We start from the raw sequence: 22726 nt of genomic DNA on the forward strand, positions 1-22726 counted from the left end.
ATTTATGTACATCATTTAATAAGTGTGAAGCATTTTTCTTATTTTTCATTCTGATCCAATGCCTTTTGGGGCCACTCATTCACCCAAAATCTGTAAGTTAAAACAGGAAGAGCAAATTGGTTTATAGCATGGACTTTGTTCTGCTTAATTTAGCTAGTTCAGAAGGCAGAGAAAGAGAGCGTTCATTTGTGTATTTACCTGCTGTATTTGTAGGAGAGGGGGGAAAACTATCCTATATAGTGGTACCGGCTGAAACAAGGGAAGATCCAGAGTGCTTAAAATGTAAATTTAGAGAAATGAGGGGACCCCCAGATGAACATTACAATGGAAAGGCACTTATTTTACATAAAAGATTAAAGCTTGGTAAAACTTCTGCAATGTATATGACTGATTTGAGAAACAAAGCTAAAATGTGCAAATTTGGTGATTTAAGGGATGAGTTGATAAAGACAGACTTGTATGTGGTATTAAGATGATGCTGTGAGAAAGATTTTTGCTTCATGACAGTGATTTAACTTTGAATAAGGCCACTGAGATTTGTCAGATATATGAGCTCACAGAAAAGCAAACAAATATGCTTACAAATGAGAAATGCATGCGTCCAGTATCTTCTTGTGCTCATGTTGATAGTATGCAGCACATGGTTAAAAGAAACCGGCCAAAGTACATGGCAGTAACTGTGAGTCCTGTAACACTCACTGGTAAACCCTGTACCTTTCTCGCAAATTCCAGAGTGCGGATAGTCTCAGTGAAGCACAAGGGTAAGTCAGCACGCTCAAATTATGTACCCTCACCTTGCCTCATAGTCAACTGTCATAATTGTGGTGGTAATCATGTGTCTAAAAGAGAAAAGTGCTCAGCTTTTGGTCAGCAATACCAAGATGTAAAAAGTGGAATAATTTCCAAAGATTCTGTAAATCAAGAGACACATTCTTTTATTAAAAATAGAACATTCAAAGAGAAAAGTTGATCAATTAGAAAGCTGTGACCCTACTTTTTATGTTGATGGTGTGTCTGTGCTTAATGAAACCGTTAATGCAGTAGATTTATGGGCAAATAATTAAGTATTTTGTACTGTTTGGATAAATAGAAGACCCATAGAGCTCAAAGTTGACACAGGTTCAAAGTGCAATGTTATGTCAGCAGAAACATTTGCTTGAGTATGTACAGGTGAGAAGCTTGATTTGGCAAAGTGTGTGAAGCTTGTTGCTTATGGTGGTGAAGAAATTCAAACCAAAGGTCCAGTAGTGCTTTCATGTTACTCTGCTGGGAACAGCAATGACTTGCAATTTTACATAGTCAAAAGGCACGTACAGTCATTATTAGGCCTCAGAGACAGTTTGAAAATAGAGCTACTTTAATTTAATAAGGAAGTGCACCATGTAAGCATGAAGGACCACTGTTCTGATTTTGCCCAGTCTATTTTCTCTACATATGCTGATCTTTTCGAAGACAAACTATGCAAACTCCCAGTTTTGTACTCCGTGAAGTTAGACCCTGAAGTCAGCCCATTTGTCAGACCAGCCCAGAAAGTTCCAACAGCTATGCAGAACAGAGTCAAAGCTGAGCTAGATAAAATGGTGCAGCAAGGTTGATTTGGGTATTGTCCATGGTAGTAGCTGTTAAGAAAAGCTTAGATGATATGAGAATATGTATTGATTCAAGAGACTTGAACAAAATGCTGAAAAGACCTCATCATCCAATGCGTACAGTTGAAGAAGTCGCTGCTCTTATGACAAATGCCACTCTTTTTTTCTGTTTTGGATGCACAGAGCTAATTTTGGCAAATTTTGCTTGACTGGCAGTCTTCATTGCTAACCACCTTCAGTACTCCTTTTGGCAGGTGCAGATTTTTGAGAATGCCATTTGGAATAAACTCTGTCAGTGAAATCTTTCAGCGTGCCATGGGACAATTTTTTTCTGGATATCTAGTAGGAGGTAATGGTGAAGTCGAGCATGACAGTAACCTCAAGAAAGTTCTGGGAAGAGCATGTTAAGTGAATATTAAGCTGAATCCTCAGAAGTGCAAATTCAGGCTACGAGAAGTTACTTATGTTGGTCATTTGTTTACCAGTTCAGGCTTACGTCCAGATCCTTCCAAGCAGATAGCTATTCTTGAGTTGCCAGCTCCAGACAATGTTTAAGCACTACAACATTTGCTTGGCATGGTTAACCCTAGGCAAGTTCATTCCAGACTTGAGCCAAATTTCAGCACCGCTCAGAGAGCTGACATGCAGCGATGTATCTTGGTCGTGGTCAGAACAACACCAGAGAGCATTTTATGTCCTGAAACAGAGAATTGCCAGTCCACCAACTCTCAGATCCTATGATGTTCACAAACCAGTTGCTTTTTCTTGTGATGCTTCGAAATTTGGTCTTGGTGCAGTCATTCTTCAAGAGGGTAGACCAGTAGCCTATGCGTCCAGAACTCTAACCCAAACTAAAATGCAGTATGTGCATAGAAAGAACTCATGCCAATTGTGTTTCTGTGTTCCACGTTCCATGATTATATTTATGGTAGACCTATCCAGACTGAAACAGATCACCATTCTCTAGTCACTATTTTGAGAAAGCCTATGCATATACAGCTCCTGCCAGATTACAATGCATGATGCTGAAGTTGCAAAAGTATCATTTTAGTCTTGTCTACAGAAAAGGCAAATGTCTTTATCTTGCTGATACTTTGTACAGATCACGCAGAAATACCACTGAACAGTATGAGAATGAGAAACTTGATTTTGAAGTCATGGAAGTAAGACCTTTTTCTTCCACATGTCTTGATGAGCTTAGAAGTCATACAGCCACTGATCCAGTTCTTCAGAAGCTCAACCACTTTATCAGTCAAGGATGGCCGTCAAAGCAATCTTGCTTACCAGTAGATCTGCAACCTTATTTTCCATACAGAGATGAGACTTTGCTCAACAGTGATATCATCATGAAAGGTCCAAAAGTAATTGTTCCAAAATCCTTGCATCATGGCCACCCAGGAACTGACTTTACCAAAAGAAGTGCGAGAGGTCTAGTATTTTGGCCTTCTATGTCACAGGTTATTGAGAGAGTACTTTCTTCTTGTTCTGTATGTAATAGTACTAAGCCACATCAACAAAAAGAACCATTTCATCTAAACCAGATTCCTGAATCACCTTGGTTGACAGTAGCTACAGACATTTTCGAATGGAGTGGTCAACATTACTTGGTGTTAGACTCTTATTCAGATTGTTTCAAGATTGACCTGCTTCCTAATCTAGCATCCAGTATTGTCATTACTAAGTTGAAGTGTCATTTTGCAGCCCATGGTAGTCCACACAAAATTATTTCTGACAATGGTACACAGTTTACAAGCCAGCAGTTCTAATTCAAGAGATTTGCTGAAGAGTGGGACTTTATTCATGTTACGAGTAGCCCTGAGTACCCACAGTCACATGGTTTGGCAGAATGTGCAGTTCAGAGTGCGAAACAATTGCTAGAGAAGTCAGAAGGAGACAATAGTGGTGTTTCTTGAATCTCTTGTTTCTCAGAAATATTCCCCTTGATAAACATCTTGGTTCACCTGCACAGAGACTTCTGTGAAGAGAAACCAGAACTACACTACCAATCAGCATTTATCTATTGGTTCCATGTGTCAAGAAAACAGATCAATGAAAGTCCATCTGTTGAAGAGGAGCTTATCCCAGAAGTCCTATTGTGATAAGTCCAGCAGACCACTCAATCTTTTACGAGAAGGGGAGATGGTGAGGATGCAGACATCCAAAGGTTTTGATTGGATTGGAGTCTTGAAAAGTGTATGTCCAGAGCCAAGATCGTACATTGTGGAATCACAAGGAGTAGAATTTAGGGGGAATCAGAAACATTTAGTACCAGTGTCCAAGCCTGTAATGTAGTATCATGCCTGCAAGGAGGATTGTAAGTCTTAGAGTGAGTTATTCAGTGTTCCGGTTCCAGAGGACGTTCCAGTAAATATCCCTGTCCCTGAGAAGAATACCAAAACTCCAGAATCTGTTTGTTCACCAATGATTGTCCCTGTTGATAAGCCCAGTTCTGATTGCTATATCACTGGAACAGGTTACATATCCAGACCATGTTTTAGATACATGGCAACTTCGACATGAATGTTGCTTATTTCCTCAGTGTCTGTGTAATTGCATTCATTTTCAAATGTTATTTTGTTGTGGGCAATTCATTAAAGAGGGGAGGATGTGGATCAATATGTGTGTATACTGAGCACGTGAGAACCTGACTGCTATTTTATCGTAAGCTGTTCAGATGTAAGCATGCATGTCTGTGTAATCTGTCAATCAGTTTGTTTATATTTTGTACTGTTGCTGTCCATCCTGATGTGTTTCTGTATAGTAAAGCATATAAATGAACTGCCCCATCTCTGTGTATTGAATCATAACATAGGATGAGTGATAGTGACTTTCTGTAATCTAATTCTTTCATTGATCTTAACATGTCCATCCATCTCTATTAAATCAAGCAACTCTTCCCTTGGAACATTTTTTTCTAAACTGAGTGCACATTCTTTGTTCTGTTTCCTTTGGGTATTCTGCAGAAAGCTCCGGAATATGTTCCTGTGACATATCTTCAGCTGCATCCTGTGTCAGCCATTGTTCTTTCATGTGGGAACACACTGGCCTATCACTCCACGACATTGACCGAGTCAGAGTTGCCACTGTTTTCTGCTCCTTCCCTTGCTGTGCAACTCCAATTGAACTTTTGTCCTGGTTTCCTACTGAAGGCTCCATAGTATCTTCATGTGGCAAGTGATCAGATGCTGTCCCTTCCACCTTTTTCTCCTTATTTTGGGGACTATTGTTCCATCAGGCTGTGATGTTACCAGAGATGGAGTTTTGACACTAAATCCTTCACTTTGCAGGTAATTCATAACTTCACTTTCTATTTTTTTAACTTCTTCATAACTAATCTTCTTTTCTACTTTCCCCCTTTGTTTTCTTGTTGTTTTTATTGTGAAATTTTCCATGTCCGGGTACCTTTCTCTGTATTTTTCTTCAAATATCTTTGATGCTGCTTTTTTGTATTTATTAGTTTTGCTTTCTCCCTTGCATAAATATTGCCCCATATTAAATCTCTTTTTCTTTCCCATGTCCGTATTTCTTCTTCATATGTTACTTGCTCTACCTGTTTCTCTCTACTTTGGAGACTCATTGCTCCATCTTGCTGTGACATAACCTGTGTTAGACTTTCTGCACTAAATCCTTCATTTTGGAAGTGTTCCTTAACTTCAGATTTTACTTAATTTCTACTTTATTAATATTATGTTCTACTTTCTCCATTGATGATCTTTTTTGTATTTTTAAATTTCCATATTTGGGTGCCTTTGCCTGTATTTCTCTACAAAAAATTTGGCGCTGCTTTTTTTAATGATAAGTTTGGCTTTCTCCTTTGCATAAATATTCCACCATATCAGATCTCTCTTACTTTTTCCCATGTCTATGTTTCTTTTATGTACCTTTCAAAAAACTTTAGGTTTTGTTCTTTATTTTTGCAATTCCTCACTCGCTTCATTTTCCAAATAGCTCAAAGTTTCTTGGCCTATATAATGTTTTTCATGGATAGATAGTATTAATCAGCAGTGTTCACTGCCAAAAGTGCTTCTAATTATGTCCAGTATTAGTCTGTCTACCTGCGTGTCTGTGATAGCTAGGTGTAATATGTGTAAATACCTGTGAAAATAGTTCATAGGTGTGTACTAGGTTAATGGCCCTGGGGCCTTTACAAGCCTAGCCATAGGGATTACCCTGGCATAGTGCCACCCGGCCTTAGTTCCCAGTGCCTCTGTCAAGTAGAGCCACTGGAGTTATCCCCGGGGTGAATTTTGTTTCCCATCCACTCATCAAGATTTCTCTTGAAGAAGGTCAACACGGTACTCTACTGGACATGTATGGGAAGTCTATTCCATAGCATGGGCAGTGTCTGGGTTATAAACCTGTCCCTCCAGCATGTTCTGTTAATTGTGGTAATGAGGTTGAGGTCTCTGGAGTGTGTGGTGCGGAGGGACTGGGATTTCTTTAGATGTAGCATTTCTAACAGAGCTGGGTCAGACATGACTTTGTAAGTCAAGCAGAAATTGCCTCTAAGTAGAATAGTTGGAGTTTTTTGAGTCTGTCCATATAAGACAAGTGTTTCTTTTTATTTTATTTCTACTTTCTTTTTAAACTCCACTTTCACTTTATCCCACTTCCTAGCAATATCTTCTCTAATAACTCCTGAATAACTTCCACTACTTATTCCTTAAATTCCTCTCATTTTAACAGATATGTGGGGAAGCATCAGTGCCTCATTTTTACTTCATTACTCTGCATTTTTATATTAGTTATTATTGGTGTATGATCCAAAATATTTATTGGATGTGCATCAAAACTTTCAATTAAATGCACGTTCCTATGAAATATAATTTCTATCTAGCCTAGCCCAGTTACTGTACCTTGGGAAGTAATATGTAATTTGTCTTGGAGTTCCTACTACTAAATTGACATCTTCCATACCAAATATTTTCAGATATTTCTTCAAAAATCTACCCTTGTTTGTTATATTTTCCCTTCTAGCCCCCCCCCAGATACATCCTCACTGTTACAAATCAAATTCCAGTCCCCACCTACAAGTAATATTTCCTGCTGAAAGCTGTTCATTTCTCTCAGATTTTTCTTAAGCTCCATAGTAGAAATTTTCGGTAGAATGTAAGTACATGCCAGTGTAATCCTACTCCCTTGGCAGTAGCCCTTTACTACAACAGATCTATCATTATCTTTTTTTGTCTTCTATCACTCTTGATACTCCTCTAGTAATTAATGTAAGCACTCCCCTCTTCCTTTGTCTCAAACATTCCACTGGATAATCATCCTGAAATCATTTTTTCACCAGCTACACATGTTCAGTTCTTTTCAGAAGTTTTTCCTATAGCATTGTTATTTGTGCTCTGCATTTCTTAATATAGTTCACCACTTTCTTTTTTGTATATACTTGTGAGACTATTCACATTCCAAGATAACGTGTGTTGCCATTATGAAAGAATTTATTATTCCCACCTGTATGACAGCTTTTTCTATATGTTGTCTGCACATTGAGTCCGCAGACATAGAATTTCATTCAATTTTTGCACTTTGATTTCTGAATGACAATAAAGTTTACTTTAACTTTGACTTGATATTAGTAACAATGCATAATTTCTTTCTTATATTCGATAGTCTACTCTATCTTCTTTATGGCTCTTTTTTGGCCTGTCAGTTTTTGTTGACTACAGTTCCTTCCACAATGGGGGGGGGGTCATTTTCCCTCTGAGCCTGGCCTAACCCTATTGTAGGAGTGTTTCTGTGTCTTGAGGATTCAGGGCAGTCATTTTTTCCAGTCTTGGCACCAGTACTTTTTTGAATGCAGCTGTCTTTATTTGTTTAACATACTTCTGTCCGTGATATCAACGATAAATAGGACATGCTGGAGGGATAGATTCCTATCCCAGAGACTCCCCATGCTTTGGAACAGGATTCCAGTATATATCAGGCAGAGCCCCTCACTAACCCTCTTCAAGAGAAACCTTGACTGGTGGATGGGAAACAGAAAATTTACCCCGGGGATCACTGCAGTGGCTCTGCTGGACAGTGGCGCAGGGAACTAATGGCTGTGCTGGACAGAGGCACAGGGAACTAATCTAAGAGGGTGGCAAAAGCCAACACATTCTGGCTAGGCTTATAAATGCCCTTGGGCAGATAGCCTAGTACTTACCTATGAACCTATATATACAGTCTATATATCAGTGTCATGTTGATGAAATTTTGTAAAAAAAATGGGTCCACTTCTTGAAGGTACTCATCAAGACTTAAGGATGAATCAATTTCCAGCAATAGTACTCTCCTTTGCTTGCTGATTTATCATCGCTTCATTTGGAGTGAAATAAAAACATCACCATCAACCAAACTATGGAATACTATGGGAAGAATTTACGGTGAGGCAAGTTTGCATACATGAGGGGAAAAACATTAGGGATAAACTGAAATTTATTATAGGTGCCAACAAGGTGGATAACAGACCAAATCATTTGCCACTGAAATAATAGAAACATGAACTGTGTTTTTTCTAATAAAGAATAGCAAGGATAGTTGACAATTCTTAATGAACGTGGCCTTTTGCTATAGATATTTTGACATAAATAAATAAGTGGAACTCTTGAGGGACAGCAGGTCTTAAGAAAAAAAATTTGCCTTGCAGATTAATTAACTTTGTACAGCTTTATTTTTTCTTGCTGTTACAGGGATGTCTCTGGTGTTTATCACTTAGCTTCTCTTCTGCTGGAGCTGGATCAATCTGATGATGTATCTCGAATCCTGTGTGCAGATGCCTTGTATCAGATGGGTCGTGTAGAAGAAGCTCATAAGATGCTGTTGGTGTCCCTTAGTGGCAACTCGCAAAAGTCCCCTGTTCTTGCTCGGCTAGCCCTGCTACAACTGAAAAAAGGCTTTCTTTATGATGGAAACCAGGTGAATATGTAATTAACATGCCCATGCTTTTTGGTTTGCTCTAAAGTAAAAAACAATGGACCATCTTATAGGGCACTCTGCCCTCTTTTTTAGCATATTAATACTTTATGAAATTACAGATTATTTATGAGTTTTTCTAATTGTTTAATATGTTAGATTTTCTGTTGGTTTAATTTTTAGTAGAATTGGATCCTATGTACTAGAATCTGGTACTGTATTAATGTGCAAGCATTTAAGCTAACCACTGGTGAGGGGAGGCACTAATAGGAACAATAGATATCGTAGCTTGTGTTTTCCCAAGAATTGGAATAGCTAATGAGCTAATTGTGATATGGCTCCCTTGTTCAGTGTGTTGTATACTGAAATGCTGGCTGATGCTCAGTGATGTTTTTCCTCCTGTTTAACACACTGTCCCAGAAAACAAAATAACTTTAACTATACGCTTTAAATATAAAGCATTCTGCTGACAGGCGATAGCTTTATTTAATGCTTTCACATCCATACCTAAACATTTACTTCACCTTAAACCATTGCATCGTTCTGTTAAGAGCTCGTGTTATGCATAATATCATGGAGCTGGCCAGGAGTCCAACCTGTGAGTACTTGAATGTATTAATACTGAACATTGCTTATGCTATCAGCAATTTTCTTAAGTTTTTTGGTCTTTGGATAATAGTTGCTGAAAAAAACATTGTCATGTTTTTTAAACAAACAGATGTGCATCATTTTGAGTACTTTACATCTGCACATGCTTCAGAGTGGTGCTTTTTTTCCTGTTTATTGCAGTCAAATAAGGATTTAGATACTTAAATTCAGGTCAAAAAACCATGAGACATTCCAAAGTGTTTATACCACAGAGTTTGCAGTGTATTATAAATTAACTAACAAATTGCACTCGCGTCACTTTAAGCGAGTGTAACTATTTAACAGAGATGGCAGTTTTCAAACTGATGGACAGATATGTTTCTCAAAATAGTTGTCTGTATGAACAGTTTTTTTTTTTTTTTTTTTTTTTTTTTTTTTAGGACAGTGTCACCAGAATGTAAAGCCCCCCCCCATGGTACAAATGGATAAAGTCCTAACTGCGACTTAGACGACCATCCTAGCTGGAGGGATGTGGCTTGCCTCATTGTAGGGTGACAGTGATACAGCCTGTGGAGTCTAGTCCAGAGGGATGTGCTGCCATAGTGCAACTGCATAGGTCAGATAGAGCTATGAGGCAACTGCATAAGTTGCCTCATTGCGGGGTAACAGTGATACAGCCTGTGGAGTCTAGTCCAGAGGGATGTGCTGCTATGGTTCATAGGTTCATAGGTTGGTACTAGGCTATCAGCCCTAGGGCCTATACAAGCCTAGCCAACTATGCAACTGCATAGACCAGAGGGCAGTTAACACAGAGCAGCTTGTGTGCTGCCCTCCAAGACAGGCACCACTAGCATCCTTGAAAGCTGCCAAGGGGTGCTAGGATCTCCTGGGGCTGGAAGAAGTTCTTGATGACTGGCAAATGATGGCCCCTTAATCAGATCTCTTATCACAGGGAAACAAATGGACTAGTAATGGCTCTCATTGTTATGGGGAACAAATGGGCTAAATAATTCATGGGAGGGCTGATGGTTCATAGGTTGGTACTAAGCTATCGGCTCTAGGGCCTATACAAGCCTAGCAATAACAATTCCCTGGTTATTTCTTCCCACACTGTTTACTTCCCTGGACCCCTGTCTAGCAGGGCGACCGACATGATCCCCGGGGTGAATTTCCGTTCTCTCATCCAATCGTCAAGGTTCCTTTTGAAGAGGGCCAAAGAGGCGCTCTGCTTGACATGTATAGGCAGTCTATTCCAGAGTCTAGGGAGTCTCTGAGTTAGGAACCTATCCCTCCAGCATGTATGTTTATTGTGATGACAAGGTTTAGATCCCTGGAGTGTAGCTCTGAGGGATTGGGATTTCTTTAAGTGTAGCATGTCCAGCAGCTCTGGGTTTGACATGGCCTTGTATGTTGAGCAGAGATCGCCTCTGAGTAGACGATGTGCAACAGAGTATAGCTAAAGTTAAGACGGTCACTGTAGGGCATCTGATTTAGGCCTGTGATTCTTTTAGTGAGGTATTTCTGCGGCCTTTCCAGTTGTTGCAGATGTCTTGAGAGGTACATACCAAATGGGGCATTGTATTCTATAATGGGTCTAATGAGGGATGAGTACAGTGGGACAATGACCTCCTTTATTCTGGATGAAAAGCCCTTAGTGATGAGATGTGCCACATAGAAGGATTTCCTGACTTTTGTGGCGATGTGGTTATCGAAGGTGAGACCACTGTCCACCTGTGTCCCTAAGTCTCTTATCACACTTTCGGTGTTTAGTGTAGTGCCACCTATGTGGTAATTCATGGGTACATGTTTTTTTCCCAAAGGAGATAAATATACATTTCTTGGCACTGAGCATGAGCCCATGGCTCTGGCACCAAGCATCTGTTTCTGTAAGGCCCTTTTGTAGACTATCCACATCCTTTGGGGATTCAATAATGGCTCCCAGTTTGCAGTCATCTACAAACTTTGTTAGCCAGAGTCCCTTAGTGTTGGCCTGTACTTCAGAGAAGTAGATGCCAAACAAGAGCGGTCCCAGGACTGAACCATGAGGTACTTCACTTGTCTGGAGCTGGATTTGGAGTCAGCTACTTTTATAGTGTGGGTTCTGTCAGTAAGTCAGTTGTCAACCCATCGAGTGACGTAGGGATTAATGCCCAGCTTAGTAAATCTATCTATGATTCCAGAGTGGGGGATGGTGTCAAAGGCCTTGGCGAGGTCCATATAGGCTATGTGGACCACCTTACCCTCGTCCACGGCTCTGGAGACTGATTCGAAGAAGTCAGTCAGGTTCAGGAGGCAAGATTGGCCCTTCACAAATCCATAGGCATAGGGTTTTAAAAAAATGTAATGCTGCCAAGCTAGGTCAGGGTAATTTGCAGAATGTTTCCTCTCTAGCTCTGTATTATCCTGTCTTAGATATATGATACTTATCTTATTTATTATATGATATTTATCCTGTTTATTACATGATACGTATCCTATTTATTATATGATACTTATCCTAGTTATTCTTACAACTGGATGTGGCTCTGTGAAGTGTTTTAACAAAACATTGTCACTGAACTCCAAACTGTGACATGTTGCTTTTTTGTTACTATGTCTTTTAATCTTGATTTTGGTCATGATATCATGGAATTTCACAAGCTTATTTACTGTATTAAGCTCAGCATTTCTACAGGACTTACTGCTATTGGGGGTAGACCTGCATCTTCTCAAAATATTTTAAGTATTGTTTCCGTGGAATTGCTGGCGTGCTATTCTTAAGGTTTTTAATAGAGTTTGCATAGATGACCTCAGCCCCTACCGATCTACACCCCTTCCCCAATTAGACTTGAACTGGTCTGTTTCCGTGTGATATGAATCTGCCCAGTCCATTAAGTTGAGAGTAGTCTGGGTAGGGGATTCATCATTTAGACAACTGTGATGTTTGTGTGTGCCCTCATTAACATCATGGTAATAAAGACATTTTTGCTTATTTGCCTAACCCCTCATTTAGGTGGGTAGAAGTGTGATCCACAGCACCATGGGAGCCACAATGCCCTCCTGTATGCAGGTGCTTTTATCTATGCATTTGCTCAGTGAAAGTTGCTGTCTATTGCCAGTTTGGTGCAGCACACAGCTGACTGCAAATCATGAGTTCTCCTCCTTCCTTTGAAGGATTGTTAGAATTTGCATCCAGCTCTACCCCAAGAATGGACATTCCCATCATCCCTGCTCTATCGAGTGCTGATTGAACTCTGGTTGTGTGGGGCATAATTTGGGCTTTATGTCTGTGTGGTACAGGAGCTGACTGAAGCAGTCCATTTGTGTGCAGCCACATAAAAGTCATGTCCATGTGACTGAATCCTAGGTAGTGGGGAAATTATGAAGCTGCAGACATTTAAAAGGATGATCATTAACTGTTCTTTAGAGTATCGGAAAGTGAAAATATTTTGTGCTTCAGTGAAACTCCAGTTGTAGCAGATGTGGCATTAATGGATACTGTCACATGATGCTTACTGTAATCATCACAGACTGCAGAGATCCATAAAATCTGCACTCAAGTCAGGCCTCAGGGCACCTGGGAGTTGATCCATTTTCAATTGTTCCATATTTTTTAACTGACACATTTGCTTGGCAAATAAGAAGTTCTACAGAAGAGCTTGCGTGTTTTGTTTCATTTCAGGAAATCTCTAATCAGTGCTTTTGTTTTTACAGTTTCCTAGTGGCTTGAATATGCTAGCTGTAGTGTTTTGCAGAGTTAAAGCCGTCTGGTGCAGCGGTAGCATTGTTGCCTCTCAGCAAGAGGTTCTCCTGTTCGATTCTCGGTTGGAGTGCCTTCTCTGTGGAGTCTGCATGTCCTCCCCGCGGATGAGTGGCGTTCAAAAGACATGCGTGAATGGGTGTGCCTTCACTGAAGGTTGGGCGTCGGGCTGGCAACTCGATACCATAAAAATCTATTGCCAATCATTAGCGGACCGGAATTCCGCTGTGGCGACCCCTAACCAGGAAAAGCCGAAAAGGCAAACAAGTGTTTTGCAGAGTAACTGACATGTCAAGTGTCTTTTAGGTTAAAACATTGATCTAGAGATGCAGTTAGTTTGTATTCGGAGTGTATACATTTCTTTATAGGTTCATAGGTTCATACTAGGCTATCTGCCCTGGGGCAATTGTAAGCCTAGCCCAATTCTGTATGGCTTACGCCACCCCTTGAATTGAGTATACTGTGCCCTTTTTAAGGTTTAGATTACTGTATCTCTGTCTAATAGTGACACGGGAGTAATCCCTGGGACAAACCTACGATCCACCATCCACCTATCAAGATTCTTCTTGAAGAGATTCAGTGAGGTGCTCTGCCTCACATGAACTGGAATTCCATTCCAGAGCGAAGGGAGCCTGTGGGTTATGAACCTGTCCCTCCAGCAAGTTCTATTTATTTCTGTGCTGAGGTTCAAGTCCCTCGAGCGTGTGGCTCTAAGGGATTTAGATTTACTGAGGTGGAGCATGTCCATTAATTCTGGATTTGACATAGCTTTGTATGTCAGGCATAGATTGCCTCGATGTAGGCGGTATGCAACTAAGTAGAGCTGGAGTTTTTTTAACCGAGCAGCATATGGCATCTGTTTGAGACCCTTGATCCTCTTGGTGAGATACTTTTGGGGTTTTTCTAATTGCTGCAGGTGTCAGGTAAGGTACATCCCAAAAGGGGCATTGTATTCTATGATGGGCCTGATGAGGGATGAATAAAGGGGCACGATTATCTCTCTTAATCTAGATGTGAAACCCTTCGTGATGAGCTGGGCTATGTAGAAGGTTTTTCTAACCACTTTGGCAATGTGGTTTTCAAAGGAGAGATTGCTATCAACTTGGGTCCCCAGGTCCCTAATAACTTTCTCTGTACTTAATGGGTTTCCACCTATGTGGTAATTTGTGGGCACATTGTTTTTGCCAAAGGGTATGACTATACATTTTTTGGCATTTAGCTTTAAACCATGGTGCTGGCACCAGTTATCTGTCTCTGTGAGACCTTTTTGAAGGATGTTTGTGTCAGCTGGAGAGTTGATTATGGCGCCCAGATTGCAGTCGTCTGCGAACTTGGTGAGCCATAATCCTCCCATGTTTGCCTGTACCTCGGAAAAGTATATACCGAACAAGAGTGGTCCCAGGACAGAACCCTGTGGGATGCCACTTGTGACCGGATTCAAGTCTGACATGGCTCCAGCAACTCTCACTCTGTGGGTTTTGTCTTTGAGCCAGTTTGCGACCCATCTTGTGACATAGGGGTTTATATTTAAGCTGGATAGCTTATCTATGATGCCCGAGTGGGGTATTGTGTCAAATGCCTTTGCAAGGTCCAGATAGGCTGTGTGGACTACCTTCCCTTCATCTATGGCTTTGGTGACTGTTTCGAATAAGTCAACCACGTTCAAAAGGCAGGATCTGCCCTTGACAAAGCCAAACTGGGTAGGATCTAGTGTCTGTAGGTCCCCAATGTCTTTGTTTATGAGCTCCATGATGATCCTCTCCATAGCCTTGCAGACTAAGCTAGTCAGGCTTATAGGGCGATAGTTTCCAGGGTCCGTAGAGGCTCCACCTTTGTGGAGTGGGACCACTGTTGCTGTACGCCATTCTGTGGGCACATATCCTGTAGTGAGGCTGAGATTGTATAGCTGTTTTATTTGAGGGATTAGTTCCTCTTGGAGTTCATGTAGGACGCAACCTGGGATGCATTCTGGTCCTATGGAAGCAGTGTTTTTTGCTTTGGAGAGGGCAGCCTTCACCTGAGCATCAGAGATGTTTGGGAGGCAGCCCTCTGCCGGGATAGATACTTGCTCTTTTGGGGTGGTGGAGAAGTTTGCACTGAACCTGTCTGCCAGGATATTGGCGATGTCTGTGGGTTCAGTGTATTTTTTGTCGTTTAGAATCAACTCAAAACAAGTCTGGGAGTTGCATCCCAGGTTCCTAACATAACTGAAAAAAGCCTTATGATTGTCTTTGGTGTCCTGTGCAATTTTTCTCTCGAAGCTGGCCTTGGAGGATTTTATGAAGGATCGTAATTTTTTGCTAGTACTGATCAGAGATGCCTTCTCTATTAGGGATTTTGCTCTATCATGTAGTAGCTTCCTCCTTCTGTTGTACAGTTTATTTATGGCAGGGGTCCACCAGACTGGATGCCTGCCTTTGGATGATTGGGTCTTGGTTTTGTTTGGGATAGCATGATCCATGCATTCCTGGAGATGTCCGTAGAATGCGTTTATATAGGATTCTGCAGTTTGGGCCTTAGTTTCCACTGGCCCTGGGGCCTTGAAGGATTCCACTTCAGTTTTGAGAAGTGAGAAGTTCGCTTTTGAGAAGTTTTTCACTGTGGTTTTCTGGGCTGTGGGTGGGGTTGGGATGTGGACATCCAGTGAAATGAATTTATGGTCTGATCTTACCAATGAGGGATATACTTCTGGTGTGGAGCATAGAGTCCCCATGTTGGTAATGATCAGGTCTAGTATGTTGTTCCCTCTTGTGGGAGTGGTGACTAGTTGTTCCATAGCATTTGAGTTTATAATTTCCAGGAACCTTTGGGCTAAGGTGCTGGGGCTTGAGTAGTGCTCCCAGTCAATGTTTGGATAGTTGAAGTCACCCAGTATAATGGTGTTCGGAGAGATCTTCATGTTCTCCAATGTTTTCAGGAAAGCCGAGTGGGATTCCTGACTTTGAGAGGGTGGTCTGTAGGATGCTATAAACTGAAAAGCAGTCTTGCTCACTATTAGTTGCACATGGATGGTCTCCGATACTTCATGCAATGCCACTAACCTGGAGGTGTGGATATCCTTGATAAATATGGAAACTCCCCCTCCTTTTGTGGTTCGGTCTGGGTTTTGGGACCGAAAAGCATGATATGAGGTATAGCCTGGTAGTGCTGGGGTGCTCTCTGGAGCCTTGAACCAGGTTTCTGTCACTGCACAGATATCGATGTTATCCATACTGAGGAGAGCTTTGAGTGTGTGCATCTTGAGGTTAAGACTTCTGGCGTTAAGCAGCATTACCCTTAGTTTCTTGTTCCTTGTGCTGTCTATGGGGGTGGGTTTGACTTTTGAGCCTTGCCTAAAAAAGGCACTATGGGAGTGGCAAGAGCCTTTGCCAATATCTGAAAGCCCAGTGGTGACAGGTGCAAGCCATCCCTAGCGAAGCAACGTGGCTTGTCGAGCATGTCATCCCAGGCTGACATCACTGGATCCCCTTTGAATGACACCAAAATTTTAGCCAATTGTTAAAATCGATCATTTTGTCTTTGTACTGTGGCATCATTCTAGGTGAGGGTAAGATGCTGCTCAAGGTCAGGGTCATACCAGCTTGGGCTACATGATCAGAGAGCTCCTCTATGTCTCTTTTCATGTAGTCCAGGGAGGTACGTCTCAGGTCATTCACACCAACATGTACAATGACTGAGTCATATTTGTATTTGCTTTGGAGTGACCTGAGTGCTTGCGTTATGTGGCGGATCCTAGCACCCGACAGGCAGCTCACCGTGACCTTCTCTTTATTCAGCCTGGTGAGCGGGACGTCAGTGTGTCTGACAATAGAGTCACCTATTACAAGAGTATCGGGTGTGTTATTCAGCCTTAAGGGCTGTGGCTGCTTGGCACACTGAGTGTGTGGGCTATGTGTTGTGCGTGTTTTGTTTTGAGGTAGCGTTTGCTTGGATGTCTGCTTTGGAGGTCTTTGTTGCTTAGGTAGATTTTTATTTAGATCCTCCGAGTATGTTTTTGTGTATTTATGTGTTTGGTTCACTGATGTGGTGGGACTATGTGATACAGGAATTGTGTTGTGTGAGGTTACCTTCTCCTCCTGACTGGTTACACCAGTTTTGAGACGAGAGAGCTCAGCCTCCAGTTTGGCTAAATAGTTGCATCTCTCACATATATTTGAACCTGTTTGGAGGAGGAGAGGGTTGTCCGTGTACATGATACAGTTGTAACATTGCCTCAAAATTCCCAGATTCACCAGCTGGACTGGAGAGGAAACCATTGACTGACCTTTGGACATGCTAGAGTAATATAGGGAAACTGAATTTAAGACGGACCAATAGAGGACAGGGTAATCGTAGGGAGTATAAGAGTAAGTAGTGCTTATGGTTTAATAGTGCTAACTTGTAGGATTACTTAATTGGACCAGTGAAGGGCCTTAGAATGAGAATATGGTGTTTAAATTGAGAGATAGAGCAGTTCTAAGGGAAAAAGTGAAGAGCAGACTTTGTGGAGCCAGGAATAATTTAAACCCAATTAGGCGGCGCTGCCCGGTGTTGCGCTATGCACAAAAACGCGCAAAAGAGGGTTTTAAGAGAGGAAGATAAAGGAGTTTGGAATTGACCCAAAATGGCCAATAAAACTACAGTTTCAAGTCAGTAAGCACTCCCGCAGGGGCAGGCAGGCTGCTCAATGTTTTTCACTACCACTGATCAACAGAGAGACTTCCCTTTAGCCTAAGCAAAAAATGGCCTCCAAGAAACTTACAAACAGTTCAAGAACAGCAAGCCTGTAACTGAACTTTTTTAAATCTCAGAAAAGTGGGAAAAAAGCAAGATTTTTTTTGTTTTTTTGTTTTTTTCAGAGATAGCAGAGGTTCACAAGTATCAACAAGTTATAACAGTGCAGTAAATGACCCCACACAAGAGTGCTAGGCCAAAGACAGATAAAATGCAAGTTTTGAGAAAATAACGATTTTAAAAATAAGTGCAAACAGGAAATTCAGTAAACGGCTCTAGGTTGTGCTCTAAATACAGTTGCTAATGCAGAAATCAAGTTTAACAAGCCAGAAAATGCTCAAAATAGGCGGCTCTGCAGAAAAACTTAGCAAATAAGCAGAGGAAAAATACTTAAAATCTCAAAAGTGTCTCCTTTCTGCTCTCAGCGTTTTCTCCTCTTGGTGGGTGCTTAGCAATGATGCATTAGTGATGCATTAATTGTACAGTCAGTTGCAATGCATCTTATACGTTCCTAACATAGTAAGTCATAATACATGGCATTTCTTAGTTTCTGTGAGAGTTTCTTCTAGTGCAGGTTTTTCTGATACAGCATTCTTTGCAACAGTGTTGTCTGTAGTAGTATGACACGTAATCTCAGGAGCACATTCACTGTAATTTTACTTCCTTTATTTGGGGTCATGATAGGCCATGTATGTATACAAAATTAAACAATTATTTAATTACTTTCATGCTGATCATGTACTTCAGTGCATTGCCTTGAACTGACTTAAAATGTTTGAGACTGTCACAATTGCAGAATTTAAAATTTTGTGCAAACTTGGCACAGTACTTTGCAATCCCTAATAGACTTCTTGCAGCTTTAGGATAATTTGGTACAGGTTCATGGTGTATTGCATCATTTCTCACTCAGAGAAAATAAAGACCTAGAATTCTAGTAAATTTTTCAGCCTGAAATTTATTTTTGCTTAGCATTGTCTATAGTTTGTCACTCCTTTAAAGTACTGGTGTGAAGGTATCCTCATGAGTTTTACCAGATATAATTATTTCATCTCTGAAATGTCTCACGTGCGGTATGTCTTGCAGTAATTATTGAATTGGATTTTGAAGCACTTCTGACGCAAAACTGATGGTATCAGCTTAGATCCATCCATATCGTAAATGTATTTGCAGCCTGTATGTTACTGTAACTAATGATATCCTGCATCTAAATGACATAGATGCATTCTTATTCAAAGTGATATTGTCGGCTTTGAAGGTTATGTCGGTCTGTCAGTTGTAGTGTTCACCTGCTTTGTATATTACACATATACTGATTTCACAAGCTTTCTTGAATTATTGTGGTACTAAATTGGCAGCAACATGCAATGGTAACACCTGAGACTTTTTCATTTTTACATGATTCTATTTTATTTAGTTCTGCTTTGTTTCTGATGTGGAAAGGAAGTGTTATGAGGTTAGCATTCCCGTAATATTTGTATTGTTTGCGTTTGCATTGTACCATGAAGGCTGCAAGTTTTACTGTGTTCAGTCTGTTATGTATAGTCATCTTGTAAATGATCCATAGCTGGGTTTTAGTGAAGCTTGACAAAGCATATAGCACTTTTATTAATGAGATGAGATGCTGTGTAATTTGAGTATAAAGTCTTGGTATACCATTTTCTTGCATTACTGGAACTTGGTGTATATTGTTTTGAAATCTGCATGTCTGACTTCTAAGAGCTCTGACTGCAGAAACAAATTTAACAAGTAGTACTGCCACTGCTGACATTAGGACCATACAGCATGCTAAACTTTCTTAGATTTCCAGCTTCAACCATATTTCCTTACCACATGATACATATTTCTTGTTGTAAGAGATTTGACCACTACTAAGACCCCAGTCTGGCTTTTCCATATTTTGAGTTAGTTTAAAACAGCTTTCTGTCTTTCATTTCCATTTTTATTTGATGGCATATGTTGGTATTTTTTGCCTCACTTAGTTTGTTATATTCCCCTGTCACTATTCAGGCCTTGGTCTTTGCTTTAAAGATATGCATTTTGCTTCTGAATGCCCTTGTGACAAACAAATTCCACTACAGAGAAAAAACAGTATTTTTTTTCATGGACTCTTCCCACTGCACTGAAACATTTTGTCAGTTAAGGGATTTAATGATGGCACTGAGAGGTCTTCTAAAATGTCCTAGAAAATCATTTAATGGACAAAAGGTTACAGTAATTAGAAGTAGAACTTTGTTTCTTTGCCTGTCCCTCAAGTCTCTTCCCAAGTAATCCACATACCACATCATAAAACAGAGAGAGATAACTGAACTTGAGACTGCAAGAATTATGTTCTACAGACTTAAGAAGCTTATGGAGAAACAGGCTTTCTTAAAGGATGCCTGGCCTCATCTTCACTAAGGCTCATCGGTGATTAATCCGGTTTCCCTTTCTTGAAGACCTGAGGATGTCGCCTTCCCAACTCCTGCTATACCCCTTCAGGTAACATTTATTTTTCTTTTGTTTACCCTTTGTTGACTGGGTTAGTTGCACGAGGCCAGTGGCCTCTTTTCATTGGAGACCTAAAGTGGCATTCTTACTGACTAGAGGAAATTTGGCCGGAATACCAGGGAAACTTTCCCTTCTCTTTTTGATAAGTGCCACAAGATGTTTTATATCCACCCGCGCTAATATCAGCACAGGCAGATTGGGCATCAGTGTGTCATCTCCTTGAAAGATATTGTACTTGAGTCCAGCACTCCCTAATGCTACAGTACTTTCGCAGTAATGTAAAATTAATCCAATTAATTGGACATGATGGAATTTTTCATCTGTTTATGATTTATTTCTTGCTTAATACTGTTTTAGGCTGGTTTTAAACATTTGATGCTGAAACTTGCCTTTATTTGTTAAAATTGGGGACATTTTGTAATATATATTTTATGCTTGGAATTGTGTTAATGAAAATACTACCATTTTTCTCAGTGCAGTATTCAGAATAGTATCCCTACAGAAATGTATATTTAGTGGGAGAGTAGTGGTATTTGTCCTTTCTTTGACTGAGCTGATGGTGTAGCTTATATTTGGTATCGTGCTTGATATATTCTTGCCCTCTGACTTGATGGATTCAGATATGCCCCCTCCCCCACACCATCTACCTCTTGTACATTTAAAAAACATTGACATAAGTTAAGAAATATGTCTCGGCCTACAACTTGTGACTTTGCAGTAACCTTAAGCAGGCTATTCTCCTTATTTTGCATCCAGGTTCTCTGGTATGGTGTTAGTATCACAGTTGTGCGTGATATGAGGGTTAGACATATCCATTGGGGTTGCACCATTTCCTGGTTCAGGTATGGGAGAACCAAATTCTTAAGGTGCAGGGGAAGTCAAGAGTGCAAATTCTGTTGCCACTGTTGATATGCCTCACCCAGGGATTCTCTCAGTAGTGTAATAAATGCAAGGAGGAGACTGAACACCCACTGCATTGCAGGGCAACAGTCTGTAACTGGAATTCTACCTGAGTTGGTGGTGGTTATGGCTAGATCCATTGTTCAAGCAGTTGATTACTGACTACAAACCTGGGTTGTGAGTAATGCTGGGTTTCACACCCCCATTCAGCCAACCAGGGGTCTGATTTTGAAAGAGATTCAGAATCTGAGAACTGTCAGAGTCTGATTAGTCCGCTTCCTCTGAGGGTGAACAGGTGCAGAAAACCAAACAGGTGTGTTTTTTCTAAATGCTGTCTAGATTTAGGGATGTATTCAATTAGGAGCAATCTTCACCTGCTCTTGAGGTTAGTAGGGTATATGATCTTTTGGAGGATGAGGCCCGCGATGTGCCAACCTTCCCCTCATTAATCCCAGCATTGGAGGATGTTTTTTAAGAAAGATTTCAATTCCTTTCTATTGAATGAATCCTTGCATAAAAATGTGTTTAAGAAATTCAAGGTGTGCTCAACCATGCCTGGTCTCCAAGCCCCCTTATCTGCAGACCCTGCTGCTTTGTCCCTAGTGACATATTTAAACACAAAGACTATGTCATCATCAAACCCGGTCCCTTCATGAAGGCTATGCAGTTGACTAGAATTTCAGGGAGAGAAGCTAGTGGTGCAGTCTAGCACAGTAGTGTTTAAGGGGTTTAACCACCAGTGTTTTATGTGGAAGTTTGTGCTGAGGTATATGTGTAGTTCAGATTAATTTGCTGCATCATTATCTGCTAAGCAAAAAGTCTATGTTAAAAATATTGTGACAAATGTTTCTCAAGTGTCTAAACATGCTTTAAAGTGCACCTTGGAAGTAGTCAATATTGTTTCTAGAAATGCAGCAAAGTCAGTGGTGTAAGGGTTGCTTGGTCAAAATTTTTCTGAGGAGTTATAAAAATGAGATCTTGAGTGCTTCACTTGATTTTGATTGTGTGTTTGATATAACAGATAATCAGATCCTTAAACACGAGTATTGCAGAGATAAATTGATGCAAGGGTGTGTAAAACATTCATGTTCCCAGGTTTCTGTCCATTATGCAGGATAATTTTTGGCAGCCAAACAAAAGCAAGGGCACCAAAAGGTAATGACAGGATGAGAACTCCATCATCCACCAAACCTATCAAGAGGAGTTCTTTTCCCAGAAAGGATACCACTCGTCCAGCCTATGACTACGCAGAGGCACGGCACCCATCTTTCCAAAGTCCGCCTCTAGGTGTTAGCTCTCAACAAGATGGCTTAGCCAGCAGTAGCTTTGAAGAAATGGGTGCTCAGCATTGTTGGCAGAGGTTACAGGTGGCAGTGGAAGGATCATCCATCTGAGTTCAAGGGGGTGCCCCTTCACCTGCTGGACCTGACCGTACTATTCCATCCTATACTCCAACAAGTATTGGACTCAGGGGTCATAGAACTGGTCCCTCCTTTTGGAAAGAATTAAAGGTTTCTATAGAACTGGTCCCTCCTTTGGGAAAGAATTAAAGGTTTCTACTCCCTAATTTTCCTGGTTTCCAAAAAAAAAGAGCTGTCATTGAGACTGGTGTTGGACCGATCCTTTTTGAGTACCTTTGTCAAAGTCCCCAAGTTCAACATGCTCCTCCTGCAGATAGTGCTTCCTTTTTTTGCTGACCACTGCTCCTTGGTGATCTTGGACTTGAAGGATGTGTTTCACCATATCCACATTGCTCATCGCTTCAGGAGATATCTGAGATTTGTTATATTTGGTTCTCACTATCATTTCT

The 22726-nt window shown here is 40.7% G+C and overlaps 1 protein-coding gene across 1 annotated transcript in view; it reads left to right on the top strand.

The window, feature by feature from the left end:
• TTC34 (tetratricopeptide repeat domain 34) overlaps positions 1-22726 on the top strand; it is a 1443441-nt gene that overhangs the window by 569386 nt on the left and 851329 nt on the right. Inside the window, exon 3 of the mRNA XM_044062977.1 lies at positions 8267-8492. Coding sequence (XP_043918912.1) covers positions 8267-8492 — 226 coding nt within the window. The remainder of the gene's footprint in view (positions 1-8266; positions 8493-22726) is intronic.

Source organism: Protopterus annectens, chromosome 2.part1, assembly GCF_019279795.1.
Source record: "Protopterus annectens isolate FY-2018-M chromosome 2.part1, PAN1.0, whole genome shotgun sequence".
Classification (NCBI taxonomy): Eukaryota; Metazoa; Chordata; order Ceratodontiformes; family Protopteridae; genus Protopterus; species Protopterus annectens.